At 54.9% G+C, this 24,796-nt stretch overlaps 1 protein-coding gene across 2 annotated transcripts; it reads right to left on the bottom strand.

The window, feature by feature from the left end:
• CDHR1 (cadherin related family member 1) lies at positions 1 to 24,532 on the bottom strand. 2 transcript variants are annotated; one of them, XM_062214267.1, is made up of 17 exons: positions 24,455 to 24,532; positions 23,871 to 23,966; positions 22,820 to 22,965; positions 21,973 to 22,023; positions 20,673 to 20,762; positions 19,469 to 19,555; positions 17,523 to 17,639; positions 16,537 to 16,680; positions 14,901 to 14,979; positions 13,815 to 13,915; positions 11,378 to 11,581; positions 9,111 to 9,263; positions 6,067 to 6,231; positions 5,535 to 5,602; positions 4,718 to 4,946; positions 3,788 to 4,048; positions 1 to 2,106 (listed from the first exon to the last, which is right to left on the bottom strand). In XM_062214267.1, exons 1-17 carry the CDS (start codon positions 24,507 to 24,509, stop codon positions 1,564 to 1,566), a joined length of 2,589 nt encoding a protein of 862 aa, XP_062070251.1. In that variant the 5' UTR covers positions 24,510 to 24,532; the 3' UTR covers positions 1 to 1,563. The 2 variants fall into 2 exon arrangements, with proteins under 2 accessions (XP_062070251.1, XP_062070252.1); XM_062214268.1 differs by lacking the exon at positions 9,111 to 9,263.
• Between the last annotated feature and the right edge of the window lie 264 nt (positions 24,533 to 24,796).

Below are 24,796 nucleotides of genomic sequence, written 5' to 3'. Positions count from 1 at the left end.
TGAACGGATTTTATTTGCCATTCACACAAGATGTTCTGTTGACTGCATGCAAGTCCTAAGGATGCTGCGTTCCCTGCAGCAGCCATGCCTGATGCACCACAGCCTCTCCTGAAACTCTGGCTGCAAAGCACCTGTGTCTGCTGACACCTCTCAGTCAATACCATCTGGGCTGGGAAATGCAGACACCTGGCAGGGGGTCTACACACTGGCACACCTGAGTAACCCCTCCAAACACAGACTCAGAAACCAGGAAGAACACACGTGCATAGAAGCTGCTCGCATAAAAATCCGATGCATCCTAGACAGGTTTTCAGCGAGAGCAGGCAAAATGCAAAGAACCAGTCCACTTGTCTATCTGTGGACACAGCTGGATCTCCTTATAGCAGGGTCCTTCAGGGGAGGCGCTGGGTGATTTCAGTCCTGGGGAGACTGGCACACACCAAGGATGAGAGCCCTGGCTGGAGGGACACGCCCAGGAGCCTCGAATGCTCAGACTCCATCCCTGCTACCCACCTGTTGCGCAGCCTCAGGCAAACCACTCCTCTCTTGGGAACTCAGTGAAGCAGAGCCTTGGACTGGGTGCTGCTGTGCAGTCCGGTTCTCTCTGACAGTGGCATGGGGTGGTGAGAGGAGAATGGAATGGGAGATGTGTGGTTCAAGCCAAGTCAGCAGCCAGCTCTGACTACTGAGGACCTGTGGCAGCTCCCACACCCAGCCCAGCGCTTCTGGCGGGCACTCTGCAGAGCAGCAGCGAGGCTCCTGATGTGTCCTTGGAGGAGCTGCACCCAGAGGCTGGTCTGCAGGAACCACGTTGCTTTCTTGCCACTTTGCACTCTCACAGAGGGCCCCTGATGCTCTTCCAGATGCTTCTGGGGCTACCACTGTGGTTCCAGCTCAGACAATTTCTGGGCTCAGGGTCTTCCCAACTGGAGGCCCATCTCATGCCTCTGAGTCCCTGGTCCCACACGGGCACAACAGGAGCCTGCCATCTCTCCCCATGTACACTGCCTCCCTGTGCTCACAGCTTCAGGCACGGTCCTGCAATCTGCACAAATTTTCATTGCTTCCTTCCCCTCCCTTTGCCTGCATTTGCTCTCCTGTGGCTGCAGGGCTCACTCACCTCCAGCCTTATGCAGGGCTGGACCCCCATTGCCTGCTCTTCCCCTAGCTGTGTTTCAGGATCTGGGCGGCAGTTGGCCTTGTCCTAGGCAGCCCTGACCCTGCCCCTTGGTTAATGTTATTCAGATCCCAGCGGGACACGAGGGTCTGGGTGGTTTGGGGTTGGTGAGTGAGTAGGAGATGCTCCTTGTCAATTCCCAGTCTCTAAGGGATAGGGATCATTGTAGCTGTGTCCAGGATTTAGGGAATAGGCTAGTATTTGTCAAGTGGATCCCGTTGCTCAAGAAATTGTCTGCCCAAGGCCCTGTCTAGAGCCCTGTATAAGGGGGGGGGGGGAGGGTGTCACAGCATTGTACAAAACAGGGGTAACTTTCTGGAGCGGGATGTGAGGACACAGTAGCAGAGTGGACAGAGTTGGGGGGAGAGGAGACTTCAAGACAGAGTCTAGAAGTAAGCCTTGTTGTCCCTACTCTTCTTCTCAAACTTTTGCTTGAGCTCAGAGACCAGAGTTGACCGGATGGGGCTCCCCGAGGCCTTGGGTTCTGGTGGTGATTGTTGAGGTTGCTGGGGGGTCAGGGATCCAGAGACTGTAGGCACTGTCCAGTGGGCTGCACCTGTGTCGGGTGCCATACTGGGAGGCGGAGGCAGAGCTGGAGCTCTAGGGGGCAGTGAGCTAACTGGGCCGTGGTTGTCGTCGCTCTCATTGGGAGGATCCTCCTTGAGCATGAACTTGGTTGCAGCTTTGGCCTTCCTGGACTTGAGCCACTCGACACGGACAGCGTGGGGCGCAGGGCTGGGCCGCTTGCGGATCACACGCCGCACAGGCAAGACCTTGTTGGATTTCTTGTTGCGCCAGAAGGTGGCGGTGGAGATGAGGATGGTGATGGCCACGACGATGGCCATGATGCCGGCCAGCACACCCACAGCTTTCATGGGGTTGTCCTTGGTCTGTATCAGGAAGGCAGCCATGGGATCTCGGGACAGCGTCTGTGAGAGAGAACCGTGCTCTGTATTCAGTTGTTCCTGCCTGGGCTCTGGAAGACAGAGCTCAGACACAAGCTTCCTTAAGCCTGATGGTTTCTAAACCTTCTGGAAGCAATGTGGAAGGAAGTACACAGAGCGAGAGCATGGTACAACTCACTGTCTAGAACAATACACTCCAATAGAAGGTAATGCAAACAACCTCTATTGAAGTCAAAACTCCGGCTTTACTGGACTCTGGCCTTGAGACAGTAGAATATTATGTGCTTTTGATTGGGGGTGGGGGAGGGGAGGCAATATCTGCCTGAATAGAGCAGGTGCCCTTTCAGGGTTGACTTTATGCCAGACTCTGAGCTTGTTGGGTAGGAAGTTAGAAATTAGCCTCTGTGTGTGTGTGTGTGTGTGTCTGTCTGTTTGGAGCCCAAGGGAAACATAGCTCTGCAGAAAGGAACGGAGCAACCTTGGAAGCAGCCCTGTATTTTACAGTACAAAGTCCCACCCATACCCTGATAACCTTCCAGGCGGTCCCAGCCTTCCCCCCAAGGAAAGCTCCCCAGGAGAATCCTCTCTGCCCAGCGCCAAGTGGCCTACCCAGCCTGATGACAGTGGCAATAAAACCTTCACAGCCTTCTCCCAAGGCAGGCACCCTAGGGGCAGCTCCTCTGCCCAGCTCAAGATGGGCTACTTGGTCTGGTAGCACTGAGTACTGAAACCTCGGGAGGAATTTTACCTAATTTGTCCAGGAGAGGTGGGGGAGAGGAGAAACAGCAAGAAGAACAGGACCCCACTGCCTTATAAACCCCAGTCTAAACGTGAACTAGGCACTCTCTCTCAGATTCCATCTGGAGAGGTGCCCATCTGTTCTGACGGACGCCCTACCCCACTGAACCTTGCTACCTTGCTGAGTGCTCCTCTGTCTCATGTCTCAATTCTTTTTTTTTTTTTTTTTGACAGGCAGAGTTAGACAGTGAGAGACAGAGAGAAAGGTCTTCCTTCTGTTGGTTCACCCCCAAAATGACCGCTGTGGCCGGCGCGCTGCACCGATCCGAAGTCAGGAGCCAGGTGCTTCCTCCTGGTCTCCCATGCGGGTGCAGGGCCCAAGCACTTGGGCCATCCTCCACTGCCTTCCCAGGACACAGCAGAGAGCTGGACTGGAAGAGGAGCAACTGGGACAGAATCCGGCGCCCTGACTGGGACTAGAACCTGGGGTGCCAGCACCGCAGGCGGAGGATTAGGCTAGTGAGCCATGGCACCGGCCTCAATTCTTTCTTGGATGAATTTTATTCCACTCATCTCCGCTAACAAGCTCACAGCTACATAGTCACGTAATGATTTCATTTCTGGCTTTCGACACCTATGCGAGGGAGGCATCATCATTGCTGTTACACAGGAAACGTACTGGTGACTTTAAGAGCAGAGGGCGGGGAGCATGGTGGGAGCAGCAGGATGATCAATCAGGTCTGGAAGCCCCACCAACATCACAAGCCTCAATGTCACATCCTTAAAAAGCATTAAAGCAAAGCAGACATTCTGATTCCAAAGTTTGTGTCTGCTGGCACGGGTGGCCTTTGCTAGCATGGAGCGTCCTTTGGAGCAAGTGTGGAGATGACGGCTTTGCCTCTCTGTCTTTGCTGCAGGTCTGAGCTGGCCCTCCGCCCCCTTTCCCGGACCAGGGCTTTACACCCACCTCCGTGTCTGTAATGTCAATCTTGAGCAAGGCCGTGGTGCTGAAGGATGGTGAGCCGCGGTCCTTGGCCTGCACCTCCAGGGACCACGTGCAGTCCTCCCCGCTGGGAGTGATGTTGTGCAGGACATCCAAGGAGCTGATGGAGTTCTTGAGCCGGATCTCCCCTGTGTGTGCGTCAATGTCGAATACATTGGCCGGCTCGGCATGGGTGATGGAGTAGTCCACCAGGTTGTTGGGTTCCTCTGCATCCTGGTCTATGGCCTGTGCACAGGGAGGGACACACAGCACTGGGCTTTGGGGACAATATCCAAGGAAAGCAGCTGAACTGACATGTCACGTGGGACTTGCTGGGTTGATGGGAAATTGTCCAGATCCTATGAGGAGTGGGACAAGTTGGAAAAGGAAAAGAAGGTGTGCCCTGGTATAAGTCAGGGTCTATGCTGGGTCCTCTCTCTGGGTCCTATGATCCCAGACTCAGGACAAGTCCAGGAAGTGGGTATTGGAAAAGCCATAGTATACTTGCAAAAATGAAAACTTGGATGCTAAGTGACTTGCCCAAAGATGCAGAGGTAGAAGCTGGGATTCAAACTCAAGTCTGTTGGGTGTCAGGGTTCAGGTGTTTTTCGGAAGAGAGTGAAGTGCAGTGGGAAAAGCATTGTTCTGACAGCAGTGGCGCAGCTACATGAACTAAGCAAGTCAAGCACTTAGCCCCTGTGAACCTCAGAGTTTGCATTTGTAAAGTGGGGATGTCTTCCTCCTCAGAGTTACTTTTGGGTTGGGGTGGCAATGGGGATATATAAAGGACCTTGAAGCCCTTTGCCCAAGCCTGGAGTACAATATTTTATTTTAAGTGAAATTCCTAAGCCCCAGTGTCTCTCGCAGCCACTGGAACCAGACTTTCGGGGGAGGCGAGCTGCCTCTGAAACCCACCTCAATCCTCACGGGGGTCCCCAGCACCATTGTCTTCTCCTGGATGCTCTTTCCAAACTGGGGGTAGTGGTCATTGACGTCCAGCACAGTGACACACACCTCGGCCAGACTGTACCTTCCCTCCGTGTCCTCTGCCTTCACATAGAAGTTGTACCTGGAAGTGGCCTCGGCGTCCAGGCTGGCCCAGGGCTGGGTGTAGATAAGCCCAGTGGATGAGTGGATCAGGAACCTGCCAGGCACAGAGAGCAGAGGCACGGTGTGTAGAGCACACATGTGTGGATAAGCATGCATGTGTGTGCATGTGCATGTACACACACTCACATGCACACATATGCTCACACGTGCACGCACACACACATATGTCTGCAGTGGCGAGCTGCCTCTGGGAAGGAGCAGGGAGGCATCATGCAACTTCCTCAAGTTGCCCCACCTGCTCTCTCCCACTCATCCTTGCAATCTGATGAGGGAGGCAGATCCTCCCATCTACTCACCCATCAGTCACTATGGAGTTCAATAACCCAAATCACAGCCCTTCGCGCTGCAAGGAAATGGCCTGCCTCCTCCCCAGCCAAGACCCGCTCTCCTGGCTCCTGAGGCCATGGGTCTTAGCTCCAGGCTGTGACCATGGCCTCTCCAGCCACCTGAGTGCATCCCCGACACCTGTGCATCAGGCTCGCCACTGCTTCCTACACCCTGGAGACGGGGATGTGTGCCTCCTCTACCCAGGCTCTGATCCTGCCTTTGCACAGACCCTCTGCACACGCAGCCTTCCAAATCCCTTACCCAAGGCCATGTCTAGAGTTCTGGATCTACTTACAGGTCTGCCTCAGTCCCATAGATGGAGTATTTGACTTCGCCCCAAGGACCTGTGTCTGGATCCACTGCCTGCAAGAGAGAAAGCTCCCAGTGGCACCTGCCCAGGGCACTCCGCAGTCCTGTGTCTGTGTGTTGCTTTCAAGGGCAAATCCAGGGGAACCTGGGGTTTGCCCAACTTGGGGGATGCTGATCTGGAGGCTGCCCTGGAGCCCTAGTTTTCCTCCAAGGTCTTAAGCTTTGGAGGAATCAAAAGGCTTAGAACAAGAATGTATTTATTGCCCCTCGATAAATGAGGGAGGAAAAGGGGCTGGGTCTTGGGCCTGTGCTTGGGGTTTGCACATACGTCCTCACTGGAGACATGGGTGGGAGGGTTGTTTTCCCCACTGTATAGATGAGGAAGCTGAGACTGAAAGGGCACGGAGCTTGTGCAAGGACGTAGCTGATGTGGGTTTTGCAACCGAAACTGGAGCCCACATCTGTCCCACTTCATGAGGGCCCACACCCTCCAGCCCCTGGACCAGTCCCCAACCCACTGTGACAGCCACCACGTTGGTGCTCCCTGGGGCATTCTCGGGGATCCTGGCAATGTAGTAGTGGGAGGTGAACTTGGGGTCATTGTCGTTGGTGTCCTGGAGCTGGATCACAACATCTGCTGTGGAGCTGAACTTCTCTGGGGTGTTCACTTCCACGGCCAGGAGCTGCGGAAGCAAAGAACACGAGGCCTTGTCTGGGTAGGAAGTCACCTAGGGCATACTTTCCTGCCTCTTGGCCCCACAGAACTGGTCGAGCACCCGCCTGTCTTCTCCCAGCTGCCAACTCGCTGCTCCTCCACCCCCTGCAAGGGTCTATTGGGCCCCACACTGTTCCCCCATGGGCTTGCAGGAACAGCTTCCTTGTCATTTCCACTGTATGAGGGACTTCCAAAAGTTGACAGAAAGATATGGAATTAAAAGTATGAGTTTATTTTGGTGCAAAAAATGTTTTTATGGTTTGAAATTTTTTTTTTCGCAAAACCCAGAAAATGTATATTATAAAAAAACCAGGTATGGATCTAAAATTTTATTTTATTTTTTGAAATAAAAAAATTATTTTGGGGGCTGGCACTGTGGCATAGCAGGTAAAGCCACTGCCCACAGTGCAGGCATCCCCTATGAGTGCTGGTTCAAGTCCCACTTCTGCTCCACTTCTGATCCAGCTCCCTGCTGATATGCCTGGGAAAGCAGTGGAAGATGGCCCAAGTCCCTGGCCCTGGCACCCACATGGGAGACCTAGAAGAAGCTCCTGGCTCCTGGTTTGGATCAGCGCAGCTCTGGCCATGGCAGCCATTTGGAGAGTGAACCAGCGGATGGAAGATTCTCTCTCTCTCTCTCTCTGCCTCTCTGTAACTCTGCCTTTCAAATAAATAAATAAATCCTTTTTCTTTTTTTTTTTTTTTTTTTTTTTGACAGGCAGAGTAGACAGTGAGAGAGAGAGACAGAGAGAAAGGTCTTCCTTTGCCGTTGGTTCACCCTCCAATGGCCGCCGCGGCTGCGGCCTGCACACTGCGCTGATCTGAAGCCAGGAGCCAGGTGCTTATCCTAGTCTCCCATGGGGTGCAGGGCCCAAGCACTTGGGCCATCCTCCACTGCACTCCCGGGCCACAGCAGAGAGCTGGCCTGGAAGAGGGGCAACCGGGACAGAATCCGGCGCCCCGACCGGGACTAGAACCCGGTGTGCCGGCGCCGTTAGGCGGAGGATTAGCCTGTTGAGCCACGGTGCCGGCCAATAAATAAACCTTTAAAAATTATTTTATTTTACTTGAAAAGCAGAGCAGGAGAGAGAGAGAGAGAGAGAGAGAGAGAGAGAGAGGGAATTTTCCATCTGTTAGTTCACTTCCCAAAGGACTGGCCAGGGCAATGCTAGGAACTCAGAATTCTACATTGGTCCCCTACTTGGGTAGCAGGGACCCGAGTACTTGGGCCAACATTTGCTGTCTTCCCAGAGGCATTAGCAGGAAACTGGACTGGAAGGGAAGCAGCCAGGATTCAAACTGGCACTCTGATCAGATAGGGGGTGATGGCTTCATAAGCAGTGCCTTAACCCACTGTGCCACATGCCAGTCCTAAGGTTTGTACTTCTTATTTTGTTTCTTATCCCAAGAACAATGTTATTTCAGGAATTATGTTCAATAATAATGGGTTAGCAGGCATCCCTCTTTTGTTCCTGATATCCTATGTTGTAGTATTTCATTTTTAAGTGTGATCCTGGATATAAGCTTGTGTGTATAAATAATGCTCATTTAAATAATATCAATGAAATATTTATTTTTCCTTTTTGTTAGAATATAACTTGTATGTTATAATATAAATGGGTTTCAAAAAGTTCATGGAAAGTGTGTTTTAATTCCATTTTCCATGAATTTTTGAAGTCTCTTTGTACAATCTGTATTATTTATGTACATTTATAACTTAATGGAATTACAAATTATATCAAAGGAGTACTCTCCCCCTATTCTGCTAAGACTGTTATCAGATCAGATGACAGGTGTCAAAGGCAGATGAGACAGCATCTTGACAATCAAATAGTTTCTACAAACAAGGCAAAGTATATGAATAATTTTCCTTTGATAACATTCCATCCCCTTCCCTGAACTTTGCATTCCTGGGTCTAGCTGTAGTTTAGAAGCTGGGGCTCAGAAGCAAGTATTTTTTTTTAAACCTTGCAGGGTGAAGGTCAATTAATTGTGGTGTATGATTCTCATATGCTGCAGTGTTTTTTGTTTATTTATTTATTTATTTTTGACAGGCAGAGTGGACAGTGAGAGAGAGAGAGAGACAGAGAGAAAGGTCTTCCTTTTTGCCATTGGTTTACCCTCCAATGGCCGGCGCACCGCGCTGATCCGAAGGCAGGAGCCAGGTGCTTCTCCTGGTCTCCCATGGGGTGCAGAGCCCAAGGACTTGGGCCATCCTCCACTGCACTCCCGGGCCACAGCAGAGAGCTGGCCTGGAAGAGGGACAACCGGGACAGAATCCGGTGCCCTGACCGGGACTAGAACCCGGTGTGCCGGCGCCGCAGGCGGAGGATTAGCCTATTGAGCCGTGGTGCCAGCTAGAAGCAAGTATTTAGAACAGTGGTTAAGACCCCTCTGGGGATGCCAGCATCCCACGTTAGAGTGCCTGGGTTCAAGTCCCAGCTCTGTTCCTGATTCCAGCTTCCTGCTCATGTACACCCTGGAAGGCAGCAGATGATGGCTCAAGTACCTGGGTCCCTGCCACCCTCATGGGGGGGATCAGGATTGAGTTCTAGACTCCTGGCTTCTGCTTGGCCCAGCCCTGGCTACCATGGGTGCTTGAGGAGTGAACCAGCAGATGGTTCACTCATCTCCATCTCTCTGCCTTTTTGCCTTTCAAATAACTAACTTTTAAAATATATGAGTGGTTCACAGAAGCTCTGTCCGTGGATGGCTCTTCTTCCCTTCTGGTCCATCACTTGCTCCCCACATTAGCAGTAAGGCCAGGGCGTGACACAGTGCCCTCAGGAATGAGTGCTGGTGTGAGCTCCTGGGACCCCATTCAGGGCAGGGCAGGGCAGCACCCACCTTGAAGGCTAACACTTTGTACTTCTCAAAGTCAATGGCAGCTGAGTTCTCCACTATGATGGTGACTTGGGCTTCATTCAGGACCGTCTGTGGCACCACTCGGAAGATGCCTCCTGGGCCCACCAGCCGCAAGTTGAATTTGGCATTGGCTCCCTGGGCAGCAGAGTTTGAAGAACAGAAACAGCACAGAGACATGAGAATAGAAATTTATAAACAGTAGCCTCCGTATTCTCATAGTCCCAAGCCTCCCTTGGGACTATGTTCCAAGACCTCCATGGATGCCTGACTCCTCAGAGAATACCCTGGTCTCCCATCCAAGAACTAATCAGGCCTGACCCTGCTTAACTTCCGAGATCAGATCAGAGATCAGGCACCTTCAAGGTTGTATGGCTGTAGACATAGCCTGTGTTTTTTCCTGTGCATCCATTGCTGTGCTAAAGTTTAAGGTCTACCTTAGGAGCAAAACCTTACAATAAAATAGAAAAATTACAGTTGCTATTATAAAAGGTATTTAAAATTCAGAAATTGCTTACTTCTAGAATTTTCCATTTAATATTTTGGGACTATAGTTGGCCTCACATAACTGAAAATGCAGAAAGTGAAAATGTAGATAAGGAAAGGAGCTATGGCATTGTGGCACAGTGAGTTAAGCTGCCGCCTGCCGGCCAGCATCCCATATGAGCACTGGTTGGAGTCCCAGTCATTTTCCATCCAGCTCCCTCCTAATGCGCCTGGGAAAGCAGGGGATGATGGCCCAAGTACTTGGGCCCCTGCACTCATGTAGGAGACCTGGATGGAGTTCCAGACTCCTGGCTTCGTCCTGGCCCAGACCCAGCTACTGCAGCCATTTGGGGAGTAAACCAACAGGTGGAACATCTCTTTCTCTCTGCCTCTCCCTCTCCTCTGTAACTCTATGCTTCAAGTAAATAATTTTTTTTTTTTCACAAAAAGAAGGAATTACAGGATTTGTGCTAAGCAAGGCGCCTCCATATGCTCCAGGCCCTGGGAGGTGAGCAGTCTCACTTCTTCCCACACATGAGCTGCTCAGGATCAGGAAGACTTAGCAGGCTATGGGGATTAAGCAAGGTCACAAACACATGATGTCTAATCCTGCGCTAGACACAGGAGGTGGCAGGACTCACTCACGAATGCCTGGCTGGCTGGCTTTTACTTCTTTATGTTTACAGATGTATTTATTTGAAAGGCAGGAGGACACAGACGGGGGGGAGAGAGAGAGAGAGAGGAAGGGAGGGAGGCTCCACCTGTGGTGCCAGCATCCCATTGGGCACCAGTTCAAGTTCTGGCTGCTCCATTAGAAAGCAGTGGAAGATGGCCCAAGTGCTTGGGCCCCTGCCCCCGTGTGGGAGACTGGAAGAAGCTCCTGGCTCCTGGCTTCGGATAGGCTCAGCTCCGGCCTTTGTGGGCATTTGGAGAGTGAACCAGCAGATGAAAGACCTCTCTCTCTCTCTCTCTCTCTCTAACTCTGCCTTTCAAATAAATAAGTAAATTTTTTTTTTTTTTAATTTTTGACAGGCAGAGTGGACAGTAGAGGGAGATAGAGAGAAAGGTCTTCCTTTTTGCCGTTGGTTCACCCTCCAATGGCCGCCACGGTAGGCGCGGTGCGGCCGGCGCACCGCGCTGTTCCAATGGCAGGAGCCAGGTGCTTCTCCTGGTCTCCCCTGGGGTGCAGGGCCCAAGAACTTGGGCCATCCTCCACTGCACTCCCTGGCCACAGCAGAGAGCTGGCCTGGAAGAGGAGCAACCGGGACAGGATCGGTGCCCCGACCGGGACTAGAACCCGGTGTGCCGGCACCGCAAGGCGGAGGATTAGCCTGTTAAGCCACGGCGCCGGCTGGTATAAGTAAAATATTTTTTAAAAAGTACCCAACTACTGGGGTCATTAAGTAACTGGTTCTAGGGTCTGCATTAGCAGGAAGATGGAGTTAGGAGCTGAAGATGGGGACTGAACCCAGGCACTCTGAACTAGGGTGTGGGCATCTTAACCAGCGTCTCAACTGCTAAGCCAAAGGTCCATCCTGGCTTTTACTCGTTAATTGATTTATTAATTTTAATTAATTTAAATTTATTTACTTGATTTTTAAATTTATTTTAATTGATTTACCTGTTAATTGGTTAAGGCATTTAAGCAGCTATCCTTTCTCCTCTCCCTCTCAGCTGTATGCTCTTGGCTCATTCCCTCTGAGACCCGCCTGGATCCCAGCGAGGGTTCCCGCAGACCCAACTATTCAGAGGGCAGGGCCAGGCACCTGGTCGGAGTCGTTGACGGTGATCTTGAGGCCCCGCAGGATCTCCCCCTGCGGCGGATGCTCATACATGGACAGCTCAAACCTGTTCTGGGGCCCGCTCTCTCCATAGAATGTCGGTGGGTGGTTGTTGAGGTCCACAATCCTGATGGTGACGGGGACCATGGCCTGGGCAGCTGGGCTCCCTGCAGAGCTGATCTCAGTGACCTGGGGTGGAGACAGGGGGCTATGGCTGCGTGGCAGGTAGACTCTCGTTAGTCCCAATGATCCAGTGACCTGGTAGTCACACCTTTGTACAATCCCAATTCCTTAAGTGATCCTTGGTCTAGCAGCTTGCTTCTAACTGACAGCATATGGCAAAGATGAGCTTTCCCTTTATGATCAGATGACAAGCGTTTGTAACTTCTGCCTTGCTAGAAGACTCTCTCCCTTGTTGACTGTGGTGAGGCGGGCAGCTGTGTTGGAGAAGCCCATGTGACCCCTAGCCAACAGCCAGCACAGAACTGAGGCTCTCTTGGTCTAAGATCCCCCAAAAGAACTGAGCTGCACCGATGACCAACCCGTCCCCAGCTGAGACTCCTGGAAACCCCAGTCTTGGCTAACAACCCGATTGCAGTCAGACACGAGACCTTGAAACTGAAGACCCAGTCAAGCTAAGTCTGGGCTCCTGACGCACACAGCCCGTGAGAATGCATGAGTGTTGCCGTAAGCCACTCTGTCTGGCGGTAGGTTGTCACTAATACAGGCTGCAAAGCCAGGGCTGAGGGTCCATGGGCACCTCATGAACCATGTGGTAAATGTCACAGGGGCCCCTTCAGGGATCTCCTGTCCCTAGTTCTCCAAAGACACCCTAGTTCTGGAAGGTCGCTCTCCCACAATGACCCTCTCTGCACTCAACTCCTCTATGCCCTGGCTGCTCTTATGTTCTCATTCTCAGAAGCTGATGCCTGCCGTCCCCACTTCCAACTTTGCAACTTTGCAACTTTTCTCACCATCCCCACATGGGCACTTCCCACTGTACTGCATGCTGCAGCCACACCACCATCCTTTCCCCTGCCCAAGGGCTCTGTTCTCTTTCCGCTTCTCTGATTAGCCTCTCTGATCCCCCCGACTCTCCTCACCTGCCCTTCCTCTCCCCCTCACTCACAGCCCCTGCTGCTTCTGCAGCTGTGGACTTGGCCACCGGCCATTCTGTCCCCATAGCCATCCTCTGGGTGACCTCATTCCTTCCCACGTCCATCACAGACACCTGTTTACTGACGTCTTCTCCTGTAAAGGTCAATCCTGGTTGCCCAAGTGTGGATGTTTCACCTTGAATGACCCCAGGCACCCAGGTCCATCACTCCCCTCCTATTTAGCTTGCTTCCTCTGCCCTGCTCCCGATGATGCGATACCTGGGCCTTTACCCACCCCTCCTTCATCCCTCTCTCACCCCTCCCAGACAATCAACAGCCATGCTATGTGCCATCTGCCTTCTTTTATGTTTTGCAACTTGCCCCTTTCTGCCATGCCACTTCCCTGCAGGCCTGCAGGCCTTTTTCCTCTGCCACCTTGGCCATGGCTCTATCTCCCTGCCTCCCCCTAAGCATGACTTGACATCAGAGTTCTCAGATGCCAGGCAGAGCCTACTGCCAGGATAACGCGCCGAGTCCTGGGTTGACCCTGGACACAGGGAATTCCCATTCCCAGGAGTGAGTCCTGGAAAGCTTTGTTGACCATGCTGTCCGCATCCAAGAACTTTAGTGATCTAGGGAGCAACCAGAGAGAGCTTTCCCACAGGTACTTCTAAGCCTGCTCACAACCTGTCAATGGAACTGCATTGCTATTAAGAATTTCAAGAAAGCAAACAGCAAAGTATTCAGTTTAACATGGGGTCCTTTTACATGTAGCTCCTAGGTGACCATGCAAGTCACATGCCTTGCTCTAGAGAGAATGCATAGCTTGCATTTCAGGGCCTTTGTTTTCTCCTCCAGCCCAGCCATGGGTTTCAATGGTCCTCCTTCTAAGAGCCTGCTCCAGCAGGCTCTTGGCTCCAGTCTCCCCTATTTCCCGGGCATACTGTGTGCTCCCACTTCCAGGCTGCACCCAGGGTTTTCCTGGCTTGGAAGCCTTCACTCTGCTGCTGCCCACCCCCAATTCATCACTCCCCTCTGCCACCCTCTGCCTGTTGGAGCCTGCTCTTAGCAGAGGCGTTGCTGCTTCAGTCCTACCTCCTCCTGCCTTTTCGCAATTCTGCCTGTGACTTCATGGCTCCTCTCATCACGGGCTGTGTGTACCTCTGCTGCAGCCTGATGCTGCAGGAGCTCCAGGAAGCAACATCCAGCTTACTTCCCAGACTGGAAGGAGGCCCCCAGATGGAGGAGGCCCTGGGTCTCATCACCTCGGTAGCCTTCCAGCGCCGGAGGAGGGAGTAGGGCAGGCCAGTCTAGAGGGGCGTTACCTGCACATACAGCTCATACATCTCTCTCTGCAGCTGGGCAGGGCTCTGTGTGAGGAAGATGGCTCCAGATGTCTCGTTAATTTCAAAGGCTCCCTCGCTTCCTGTAATAGACACATGCCCTGCAGTTCTGTAAAGGGCCACAGGGGGTGCAGGTTCCTAGCGCACTGCCTTTTAGAAGTGTTCCCAAAATTGTGACACGGTCATCTATTGCATTGCCAATGAGGAAACCAAGTCTCAAAGGGGCTCAGTAAGCTGTCTAAGGTCACACAGGAAGCACAGATCTGGGATTTGGATTTTTGCCTGGCTCCCGGCTTCCATATTGTGTCTTTTTCTTCATGCATAATATTCTGTGTGTGTGCACATGTGTGTGCACGTGCACAAGTGTGCAAGGAGGGAAGAGAGAGATGGTGAAAAAAGAAGGCGGGAAGGGGAGAAGGAAAGGCGAGAGGGAGAAGAGAGAGGTTAGAGAATGAGGGGGAGAGCGGAGGGGGGTTGTCTTGTAATCTGGCACAGGTCTGCAGTGTGGTGGGTCAGGGAGGCAGTCAGGGGTCTGTGTGCTTAAGTGTGACAGTGGCACTTTCATCCACACTGGAGCAATTGCAGGGCAAGTGCACATCAGGTGAATCCTGGTGCAGGGGTCTCTGGATGACAGCATCTAGGATGTGTGTGTGTGAGACTGGGCACCAGGGTGATGACCTGGTCTCCCAAGGTTGCCACAACAGGCTCAGTTGCTGCCCCATTGTAGAAAGAGCAGAAATAAAAAAAACCCCAGCATTTTCACAAGTGTAAGAAATACTGCCATCTGCTCTCATCAAGGGGATGCCCAGGGTGGCAGAACTCAATCCGGGCCACCCAGGCTGCTGCTGAGCCCTCAGCCCAATGTGCTCTCCTTGCTGATGGACATGGTGACCACTGGAGCCTGAGCACACGCCCTAGGAGACCAGCTCCTCGGGGTGGGGGGTCAGCCCCTCCTCTCCATACTGCTGGTCCCATGGGGGGAGGGACCTGGGACCCAAACGGTTGATGAACCTTGCTGTGGTCACCCCCAGGGTCAGAGCTGCTGCCCTGAAGCCACCCCTGACTCACCGTTCACGAGGCTATAGAGGACACGGTTGGGATTGCCCCGATCGCCATCCATGGCCACCACTGTCAGCACCTCAGAGCCCTGGGGGGAGCAGAAGCAGCTGCCTAAGGCTCTAGGGCAACTCTGGAGCACTCCCTCCCCTTCACAGAAGGGAGGTTCCCCCCCACCAGGAAAAGAGCCAGGCCTCTGCATGGCCCTGGAGAGCGGCCCCTCTCTGCTCTGCTGGGAGCTCTCTCCAGCTCTGCGGGGAGGGGGACAGCCTGAGCCTCTGCTGGTCCAACGGGGCCAACTGTGTGCTGCCCAGGGGGATGCCCAGGTCTGCTGACTGTCTCCTCAGCCCACTGCTCCCCTGCTGTCCCCTCCAGCTGTTACCTTCACCCCACTGCAAGGTGCATGGGGGAGAGGTGAGAGACAGGTGGGACAGGGGCTGGATCACCAGGCTTTAAACGGAGTTCTGGGATTAGGATTTTATCCCCAGGCACTGGGTGCCATTGGAAAGAGTCTGGTAGGGAGGGGCCACAATGGGACAATCCAGCTGACACTGCTGTCCCCTTCCATTCTCACTGCCAGGCCCCTCCCTGAGACCACACCCTCTGCTCTTTTCTCTACCCTCAGCTCCTTCATGGGGTGCTTGGAGCCTCCCCGGCCCGGCCTGGCAGCCCCAACCCAGGCAGTCCGGTGTTTCTGCCTCCCTCCCTCTGAAGTACTTGTTTCACTGTCAGGAAAGTTGAGAATGTGATTCAGTCACAGTGCTCCCGAGCTACGGCAGAGTGAGGTCTGGCTTCAGCCTGGTCTCTACTTGCACGGAGCTCTTGGTCTGTGTGGGGGCAGCTGATGCCCAGAAAAACATAGGGGAACCCCAGGGAGGGCCAAGTTCGTGCCAAGGGAGCAGAAGGAGCTCCCCCATTTCAGAACAGGGGATGGGCGCCCGAATGAGCTGAGAAGCATGGGGGCATCGGGACCGTGGGCTCAACTCAGGCAGAGGACTAAGGGCTGTGTGGTGAGACCTGGTCGGGTTTATGAGGAGGGAGAGGGCCCTCGGAGGGGATGCTGGGCCTCAGAGGCCAGGGGTGGAACCTCTGAGGACCTGCTGGGAGGCCAGAAGGCAAGCTCAGGAGCTGGAACACCGGGGATGGAGGTTTGGTTGAATGAGGACTGAAGCTGAGGCCAACCCTCCAGCTGCACCTGTGGGATGTCTGAGGGTCACGGTACTTCAGGCAGCAAATAGTGGGGGAACTGCTGGTCTGAGGGACCCCAGGCTGAAGGTCTGGGGCCTGGGGATGCACCAAGGATATTCCCCCTCCAAATGAGGTGACAGCCTTCTGTCTTCTCTCAGCCTTTTGGAGGGGCTATAGCTGGACTGGCAGATGTGTGAATGCAGAAATGCCAGAGACTGGTGGGCACCCAGAAGAAGCCCCTGCCCCACATGAGCCTGGGCTTGCTCTGCCTTGTACTTCTCAAGGCAAAAGGAGCTGTTCATGGCCAGAGCCCTGGGAGACTCAGGAGCCAGCCAGTGTGTGCAGAGTGTGACCTAGCTGGGACCAGCTATGCATACCCTGCAAGGCACCCTGGGCAACCACCCAGAACAGGGCCAGAGGCAGCTGGAGGGGACGCTGGCAGAGGGGTGCAGCCACCCACCGGGAGGGTGTCCTCATACACGTAGCCATAGTAGGGTGTGCCCACGAAGACAGGGGCCGTGTCCTGAACATCCTCCACGTTGACCGTGACCGTGGCAGTGGCTGAGAACATCACATCGGCCCCACGGAGCCTGCCCCCACCATCCTGGAGAAGAACCGGGGGCCACAGAAGCAGCATGAAGACAGGCAGGGCTCTGCGGTCAGACAGGTTCCCCGCACCTGTCAAGGCCAAAGTCCCCCTCCCACCAGGAATCCAGGCTCAAACACCTGCCATTCTATTATGTGCTCAGCCTGTGCTGGGTGCTGTGGAGCCAAGAGAATGACTTAGCACCCTGTGTAAACACCTACAATGGTGTGCACCCTGTGTAAACTCCTACAATGGTGCCAGGCACCCTCCTGTAGCCGGCAGCTGGGTCTGTCTCAGGCCTCCTAGCACAGGCTGGCATGGATGGCCTGAAGCCACTAAGTGTCCTGCAAGGGCCTTCCTGTGCAGGAAATGCTGGGCCTGGAGCAATGGTGGCTGGTGTTGTCTGCTCTCTGGGGGAGGAAGCCTTGGCTGAGCCCCTGCAGGCTTCTAGCACCAGGCACTTGCAAAACTTGGGGAACTTTATTAAGCTTCCAGGGTGAGTGAATGAGGAAACAGAGGCTCAGAGAGGGTCCCCCAATGAGGAGGAGGTGGGGTGAACAGGTTTGACCAGAGAAACGGTGCCCATTTGGCCACACTAAAAGGAATGTGTGGGATACATGAGTCCCCATATGGTGGCCAGATAGAGGACACTGACCCATTAGTCTTGGGTCAGAGGAGACTGTGTCCTCCCCAAGCCCCCTGAACACCAGCTCCCCAGAGAAAATGTCCATGCAGCTGCCCCTCCCCCTCTGCCCACTGCACCCCCTGCTCTCCTAACTGCCCCACCCCTTCACAGCTTCCAGCTCTGCTCCCACCCCAGAGCGGCCTCCCACACTCCTCCCTTCCTCCCTTTCTGTTACCTTGGCGACCACGGTGATGAAATGGGTCCGGGACTTCTCGTAGTCCAGGGTGGCCCCAGCCTGCAGGCGCAGCACACCACTGTGGTGGTCCACAGCAAATTTGCTGGGATGCAGATTCTGTAAGGGTGGGGCACAGCTGGGCCTCAGGCAGGAGCCCTGGGCCAGCCTGGGAACAGCCACCTGCTCACTGCCCCTGAGGCTGAAGTCAAACCTCAGGGCAGCCAGCCTTTCTGGCCCCAGGTCACCCTTTGGAGGGCTGCGGGCTTGCTCTCCCATACCCTCAAGGTCCATGGCTTCTCTTTCTCTGCTCTGCTGGAAAACAGATTGGGCTAAGCTCTGGCTACAGTTGGCAGTGGTTAGAAACGCCTGCAGAAGGGCCGGCGCCGTGGCTCACTTGGTTAATCCTCCACCTGCGATGCCGGCATCCCATATGGGCACCAGGTTCCAGTCCCAGTTGCTTCTCTTCCAGTCCAGCTCTCTGCTGGCCCAAGAGGGCAGTGGAGGATGGCCCAAGTGCTTGGGTCCCTGCACCCACATGGGAGACCAGGAAGAAGTTCCCGGCTCCTGGCTTCGGATTGGCGTAGCTCCGGCTGTAGCGGCCATTTGGGGGGTGAACCAATGGAAAGAAGACCTTTCTCTCTGTCGCTCTCCCTCACTGTCTAACTATCTGTCAAATAAATAATAATAATAATAAAAGAAACACCTGCAGAGTGCTCTCTCCTACAGGGAATGGGGTTTAAAAGCCATTCTGAAAGGGACCAACATTGTGGTGCAGCTGGTTAAGGTGAAGCTGCTCCTTGCTACGCCACCAGCATCCCATATCAGAGCACTGGTTTGAGTCCCAGCTGTTCTGCTTCCAATCCAGCTCCCTGCTAATGCACCTGGGAAGGCAGCAGCAGATGGCCCAAGTGCTTGGGCCCCTGCCACCCATATGGGAGACCCCAATAGAGTTGCTGGCTCCTGGCTTTGGTCTGGTCCAGTCCAGGCCATGTGGTCATGTGGCAAGTGAGACAGCAGATGGAAGTTATCTCTCTCTGTCTCTTCCTTTATCTCTGCCACTTTGTGTTCAAATACATAAATGGAAAAAAATAAAAGCCTTTCTAAGGGAGACAAGCTGAGGGACCTCAAACCCACCCCAAGTAAGTGGCTGTGGGCCAGTGCTAGGCAGCATCTGATGAGGGAGGGGTGGTAGATGGCCACTGTTTGGAGAAGGCTGGCGAGGAGCTCCTGTCTTGTGGTGGTGCTCAGGGGGGCCCCTCCAACTGGGAGGCATCAGGCTCCAGGTGCTAGGTGCTATTGTTGAGTGCCCTAAGTATTTGAGCCTCACAATAGCCCACATGCTTTTCTCCTTCCTGTCTTACATCTGGGGAAACTGAGCGGGGTAAGGCAGGTAACGCATTGAAGGTGGCACAAGAGCTAAACCAGGGATCGCCCCAAGACCCACAGAGTCCCAGCAATCTCCCTGGAGCCTGTGGTTTTAGCCACCAAGCTGTACCGCTTTGAAGAGTGTGGGTGTAAGTGAGTGGAGGTGGGAAGAACAGAAAATGCTGTGGGAGGGGCAGCAGGTATAGGGCTGGGGCCTCCACGTGGTCAGGTGCAGGGTGGGAGGCAGCGGGTCACGGCTTTGCTTTTTCTGAGAGCTGTTGCTCTGGTTGTTTGCTAGCGGCCATCGCAGGCCCAGACAGGTTTCTTCAACCCCATGTGGATATGAAGTGCTGGGGGCCTGGGAAAGGGGCTGGGGAAGTGGAGCCTGGGGACACTCAGGGTGGGGCAATCAGGGGAAGAAGGCTTCTGCACCCCTCGGATCCCTGCCTACTGCTCGCACCCTGTGTGGATTCTTTGGGACCATCAAAGGCACTGACCCAAGGGCCTTGGTGATGAAGGTGGGGACCATCCAGTGTCCCTTTCAGCCCAGGTCCCTGGTGACGTCCTGTGTGCACTCTTACCTGCAGGAAGTAGGTGACACTCCCTCCAGAGCCTGTGTCCTTGTCCACTGCACGGACCTTAAAGATGCTGCTCCCAGCAGGTGTGTCCTGAGGGGTGATGGGGTAGTGACAGGATGCTTAGGGAGCCGTAGGCATGGGGACCATGGAGCGATGCAGTGAAGGGAATGGAGGGCTAACATGTGTGTGAGCAGCCAGCATGGGGGAAGGGCAGCAATGGAGGAGACGCAGGACATGGTGCAGGAGGTGCCACAAAGAGGTGGCTCAGGGGTTCCCTTAAGGAGGGAATAGAAGGAGAAAACCAAGACCCCAAATGGGTGAAGGGTTTAAACAGGAAACAGCCATGCACAGACGAGGGCATGGTTCATCCACATGGACGTATCCGGGTCACCAGGGGTCACACGCAGGTGCACACAACTCAGAACAAGCATAAGCGTATTTCTCCTGCTGAGTTAGTGAACATCTGAGACTCTGAGAATCTGCGGTGTGGGCATGAGAGAGAGGGGAGACATCATCTCCCCAGTGTTGCAGGGCAGGGAGTGAAGAGATGCCATTCTAGAAAAGCCATTTGGTAACACAGGCATTCATGCTTCTGACTTGCTAATTTCATACCCTGCATTGACCCTTAGGGAAATAACCTTAATTAAAGAAAAAATACCCTTGTACTCAAAGGTTGATGTTTCTCACAAACAGCAAACAAAACAGAACGGCTCAGTAAGCGATGGAATGTTCCCTCAAGAGAAACTGGTAAATCAGTGGTTATTCGAACTCCACAATAAAATGAGGAAAATCCTTATGTTATACATTGAGTGAAAAACAGGATATGGGACACATGTATTTAGTATAGCCACAGCTATGCTAAACAAGCAACAACCCTATAATCACAAAAAGCCTAGAAGGAACTACTTCAACACTGAACAAAGTTTTAAGTTGGAGGGACTGAAGGTAACTTTAAAAACTCTACTTTTCTATCTATTTCACATTTCTACAGAACACATAGACTATGATTACAGTGGAAGATAATAAATGGACCGTAATGAAAATGAATGTGGGGGGATGGTGACAGAGGTCAGGGAGGGAAGGGCATGGAGGGTGGGGCATGGTAGACAGGTGCTCTGCATGCCAGTGCTGGGGCCAGGTCCCTGGCAGCCCCGGAGAGCAGGCCATGGCCCAGGTGGGAGTCTCTGCCCAGCAGCTTCTCACTCACCTCGGGGACCAAGACAACGTACGGCTCCTGGATGAACTGGGGTGCCTCGTCGTTGGCATCCGTCACCAAGACCGTGACTTTTTCTGCCACCTGGAAAGAAGAGATGGCTCAGGAGCTGGGGCAGTGAGACCTTCTGGGAGATAAACGGATAGTGGCTTCTAGCAGCCCCAGGTAGGTGTCTCTGTCCTGCCATTCTCTGTCTCTGTCTCTCTCTCATCTCCACTCTTCTCTCTTCTATGTGTTCATCCAACAAATATTATTAAGAAGCCACATGAAACAAAGCACTGTGTTCCATGCCAGTGATGGAAGGCAGCCTGCAGGTGTGCTATTTTGCAATGGTCTGGCAAGGGATAGCACATAAAAGAACCCAGTGATGTCACTCAGGAGATAACAGGTGGGCCAGGCCCTGCATTGCACCTGCCTGCCCCCAAGCCAGGGGTACCTCGGGCATCCCTTGGGCTCAGGTGTGCAATCCAGAGGCCCTGAGAACTGACCCCACCCTGCCCCCCAGCCTGGCCTGTGGTGGTGGACAGCAGGGAGGCCGCCCGGAGGAGGAAACGCCAAGCCCTGCAGCAAGTTTGCCTTGAAGGAAAGAAGTGGTGGGCCAGGTAGGAGGGGCCATGTGTCCAAAGAGGAGTGAGGTGGCTGGTGAGTTCAGAAGACAGGAGATGCATGGCTGGCTGGGTAGGTGGTGGGGTGGATGAGGGAGAGAGCTGGAGGAAGCAGATGCTGACTGCTGGGGGGTCTGTGGAGGGCAGATGGCAGCTTGGATGTCATCCCGAGGGTGGCAGGGCCAGCTCTGGGTGCTTTCTGAGCCCGGGATGGGGGCCAGACCTATGCTTCACAGTGACAGCTGCGGTGGCACTCTGTGGGTGGACTGGGGTGGCCAGGGAGCCCCTGGGGTCTGCTGCAGTAATCCCAGAATGCACTGGTGGGGGCTGGGGGAAATGCTGATTGTGCAGAAGGAGGACAGGGAGCACACCTGTGTGCCCAGGTGTTCAGCTTGGGTAACCTGGGCGAGGGGCCAAGACCCAGGAGGGAGGAGGCAGAGGGGGAGGGCAGGTCTGAGGAGAAGCTGCGCAATGTGTTTGACACACTGGAAGTTCCTCAGAGAGAACTTGGCCTCCGTTCTCCTCCCCTTCTCTCCCCCCATCTCTGGTTGTGCTGCAGCTCTGTCCTGTGGGCACTCTGGGTGGGTTTTGCTGGGCCCTGGGAGGGCTGGGGAGGAGCCCTGCCAGCCTCCTCCTTCTCTGGCCTGAACGCTGCAGGCTGCCAGGGGCCGGCTTGGGTGTGCACTCACCAGATTCAGTCCGTCCGAAATGCTGATGATGGCTTCAATCTCATCCTCCCTCTGTGGAGCACAGGGACTGAGTGAGTGTCTGGGAACACCGCGGGGAACCCCGAGGCTGGGGAAGCCCTCCTGGGCGCATGAATGGGGCGTGGAAGGTAGCCTTAGCATATCTGGCACAGCCAGATGTCGCCTCCCATTGTGCCTGAGACCTTCTTTTGGGGCTTTGTGTTCTCCTAGACCCCTCCATATTCCAGGGTTCTGCTGTGGTCCACATCAAGGGTGGCTCAAGTTCAAGTGCTCCCCAGGACATAATGTCGAAGGTCATTAGAACCCCGTGGGTACCAGGGAGGAGGTGCTGGGGGCCTACAGCTGAGGTCCAGTTATATGGCCAGCATGAGGTCTCCAGAGGGAAGCAGAGCCTGGTGCCCTGTCACCCACAAGTTCAGAAAGGTGCAGATGGGAGGACTTTGAACAAACTCAGATCCACACTTTCAATGACTCTCTGGCCCTGATCTGCTCTCTGAGTTTCCTGGCGCTGCCAGGACCTGTCCAAGGACTGGCAGGAAAACCCCTTTTGGAAGGCTTCTCTCAGATCCCTCACAGCACACACAGGTTTATTTTTAATTGATCGTGCTTAAAAGATTAGCAGGGCTGGTGGGAGCTCACTAAGGAGCCTCACGACTCAGCCTGCCAGTGTAAAGCCTGCGGGTAGCAGCCCAAGGTCCTCCGGGCAGAGGTGCCGGGGCAGCCCCTGTGGGCGTCCCCTCCTGGGCAGTGAGCGTCTCACTCAGAGAGACCTTCTAGCCCTCAGAGGTCGGTCTGCATGCCTGTACAGGGCTCCCAGCATCTCCCATACCTCTCTGTCCAGTTCTTCCACCAGAGTGATGTTTCCAAAAGCGGGGTCTACAGAAAAGACGCTCCTGGCACTGGGGTCAAAGCTGATGTGGTAGGAGACCGGTTCTCCCTCGGGGTCTGTCCCATTCAGGGTGTACACGTGAGAGCCTGGAAGGAGACACGGGGGAGACCTGGGACCTGAGACCTGGTTTCTCTCCGCTGCTTCAGTCCAAGAAGTCAACTGTTGGGAGGGTGGAGATTCCATTGTGCGCCAAAGCTGGGACCCTGAACTGGGCGCTGGCTGCTGCCCCCCGCCCCACTGCTCCCCACTTTTTATCTCAGTTCTTCACGGCTGTCAGCAGTTGTTATCAGCCACTTCCCAGGCTGTAATCTGTGCAGATTATAGGGCTGTTTCAGAGTTCTCTGCCTGTGTTTCCCTCTGCCTGGTGTGATCCTCTCTCAGGAGCCAGCTCTGGGAGGAGAGGGGGAGGTTGGCAGGAGAGGCTCCCTGGGTGCAGGCGGGGTGACCCATGGTGCAAGACAGCACCCCAACGCCTGGGATTCTGGATCCAGGAGTCCCTGCTCACTCACCCCCCTCCAGGTCCCAACCCCCACATGGAGAGGGACAGAGAGGGCAACTCCAGCCTCTCTTCCTTCTCTCCCTGTCCATCTCAGCCAGCTGGATGTCCATGGGTCGTTTTAAAGTCCTGAGACTCACGGCTCAGAGAGGCAAATCCATTTGCTCAAGGCACACAGCAGGCATGCGGCAGCGCCTTACTGTTCTGCTGGACAGCTGCCTGCCGCAGGACAGACCTAGCCTCTGGGCCAGTATGGCCCTGGTCCCCAGGCCTGGCTCTGCTTAGGTCGCCATTGTAGCTGTGACTTCCTTTCCTGTCTTTGCCTCCCTCCACCCGACCCCGGGGTGGGGGTAATTCTGAGCAGAAACGGCCGGAGCCCGCGCAGCCTGGCGCTTGGCGTTGGCACGGGCTCAGAGGAGTCACGGGTTTGGTCCCCGCGTCCCAAGGAACGCGAACCTCTCTCCTCTATGGGATGTCCACACCAGGGCTCCTCACCTACAGGGGTGTCCTCTGGGAGACTGAACAGAGCCATGTTTCCATTGGTGCTGCCGACCCCGTTGTCGAAGAAGTGAGGCGCGAAGTTGGCTTGGGCTAGGGGGAGAACAGAAACAGGACAGATGGACACCCAGACACCCGGGGAGGACTTCCCACTCGCGGGGTCACGGGTGAGGTCGGCAGGAGGGCGCTCTGCCTCTCCAACCCGAGCGCGCCCAGGCACGTCGCCCAGAGGGTCTCCTGCTTCCCCGTGGGCTCGGACTGGGCTCACGCTTGTCAAGGACACAGAGCTTAGACCGCACGAAACGCGCAATCCCGCCCGGGACGGCGCGCGGACGGCGAGAAGATGCTCCGAAAGGGGCAGTGCACCTGCAAGGTCACGTCGCGAGCCGGCGCGCGCAGCCCTCACAGCCGCCGCCACGCCTCCCGCCCGGCGTCCAAAGAAGCGGAGGGTGGCGGGAGTCAGGCTCCGACCGCGGGGTCCCAGGGTACCGGTCTCTAGAGAAGCGCCCGGGCTGGGCAGCTGGTAGGATCCCCCGCCCCCAGCAACCACCCCTTCGTCTTCCAGACCCGGGACCACTCACCGAGGCTGAGGAGCAGCAGCCCCAAGGCCAGGGCGGCCCACGGGCTGAGCCTCATGTCTCCGCGGGGGGGTGGCGTCCCTTGCCGCCGCCGAGGCCGGGCGCAGGAGCGCGGAGCATGCCCTGGGCGCGCGAGCAGAGCACAGCCGACTGCTGGGAGGCGGCGGCGGCGGCGCCGGCGGGAGGGGCGCGGGGCGGTGCGAGGGCGCTAAGCCGCCGCCGCGGCTCGGATCTGCGCAGTCTGAGCGCTCTGGCCCGCAGCCTAAAGAGACCAGTGAGTGGGCGCAGGGCTCAGGGACCCGCTCCTGGACGCGGGCGGGGCAGAGGGCGTGGCGAGACTGCTCC

Source organism: Lepus europaeus, chromosome 17, assembly GCF_033115175.1.
Source record: "Lepus europaeus isolate LE1 chromosome 17, mLepTim1.pri, whole genome shotgun sequence".
NCBI lineage: Eukaryota > Metazoa > Chordata > Mammalia > Lagomorpha > Leporidae > Lepus > Lepus europaeus.
The sequence above is the reverse complement of the archived record's forward strand: the minus strand, read 5'-3'. Positions and strand labels throughout refer to the sequence as shown.

What these genes read in the sequence shown, in the direction of transcription:
- CDHR1 (XM_062214267.1), bottom strand. Translation starts at nt 24,509, where the DNA reads ATGAGGCTCAGCCCGTGGGCCGCCCTGGCCTTGGGGCTGCTGCTCCTC. An exon ending in TTTCGGACGGACTGAATCTG is followed by an intron (nt 20,763 to 21,972) that starts GTGAGTGCACAC and finishes TCTTCTTTCCAG; the next exon opens with GTGGCAGAAAAAGTCACGGT. An exon ending in TGTATGAGCTGTATGTGCAG is followed by an intron (nt 11,582 to 13,814) that starts GTAACGCCCCTC and finishes TCTCCACCCCAG; the next exon opens with GTCACTGAGATCAGCTCTGC.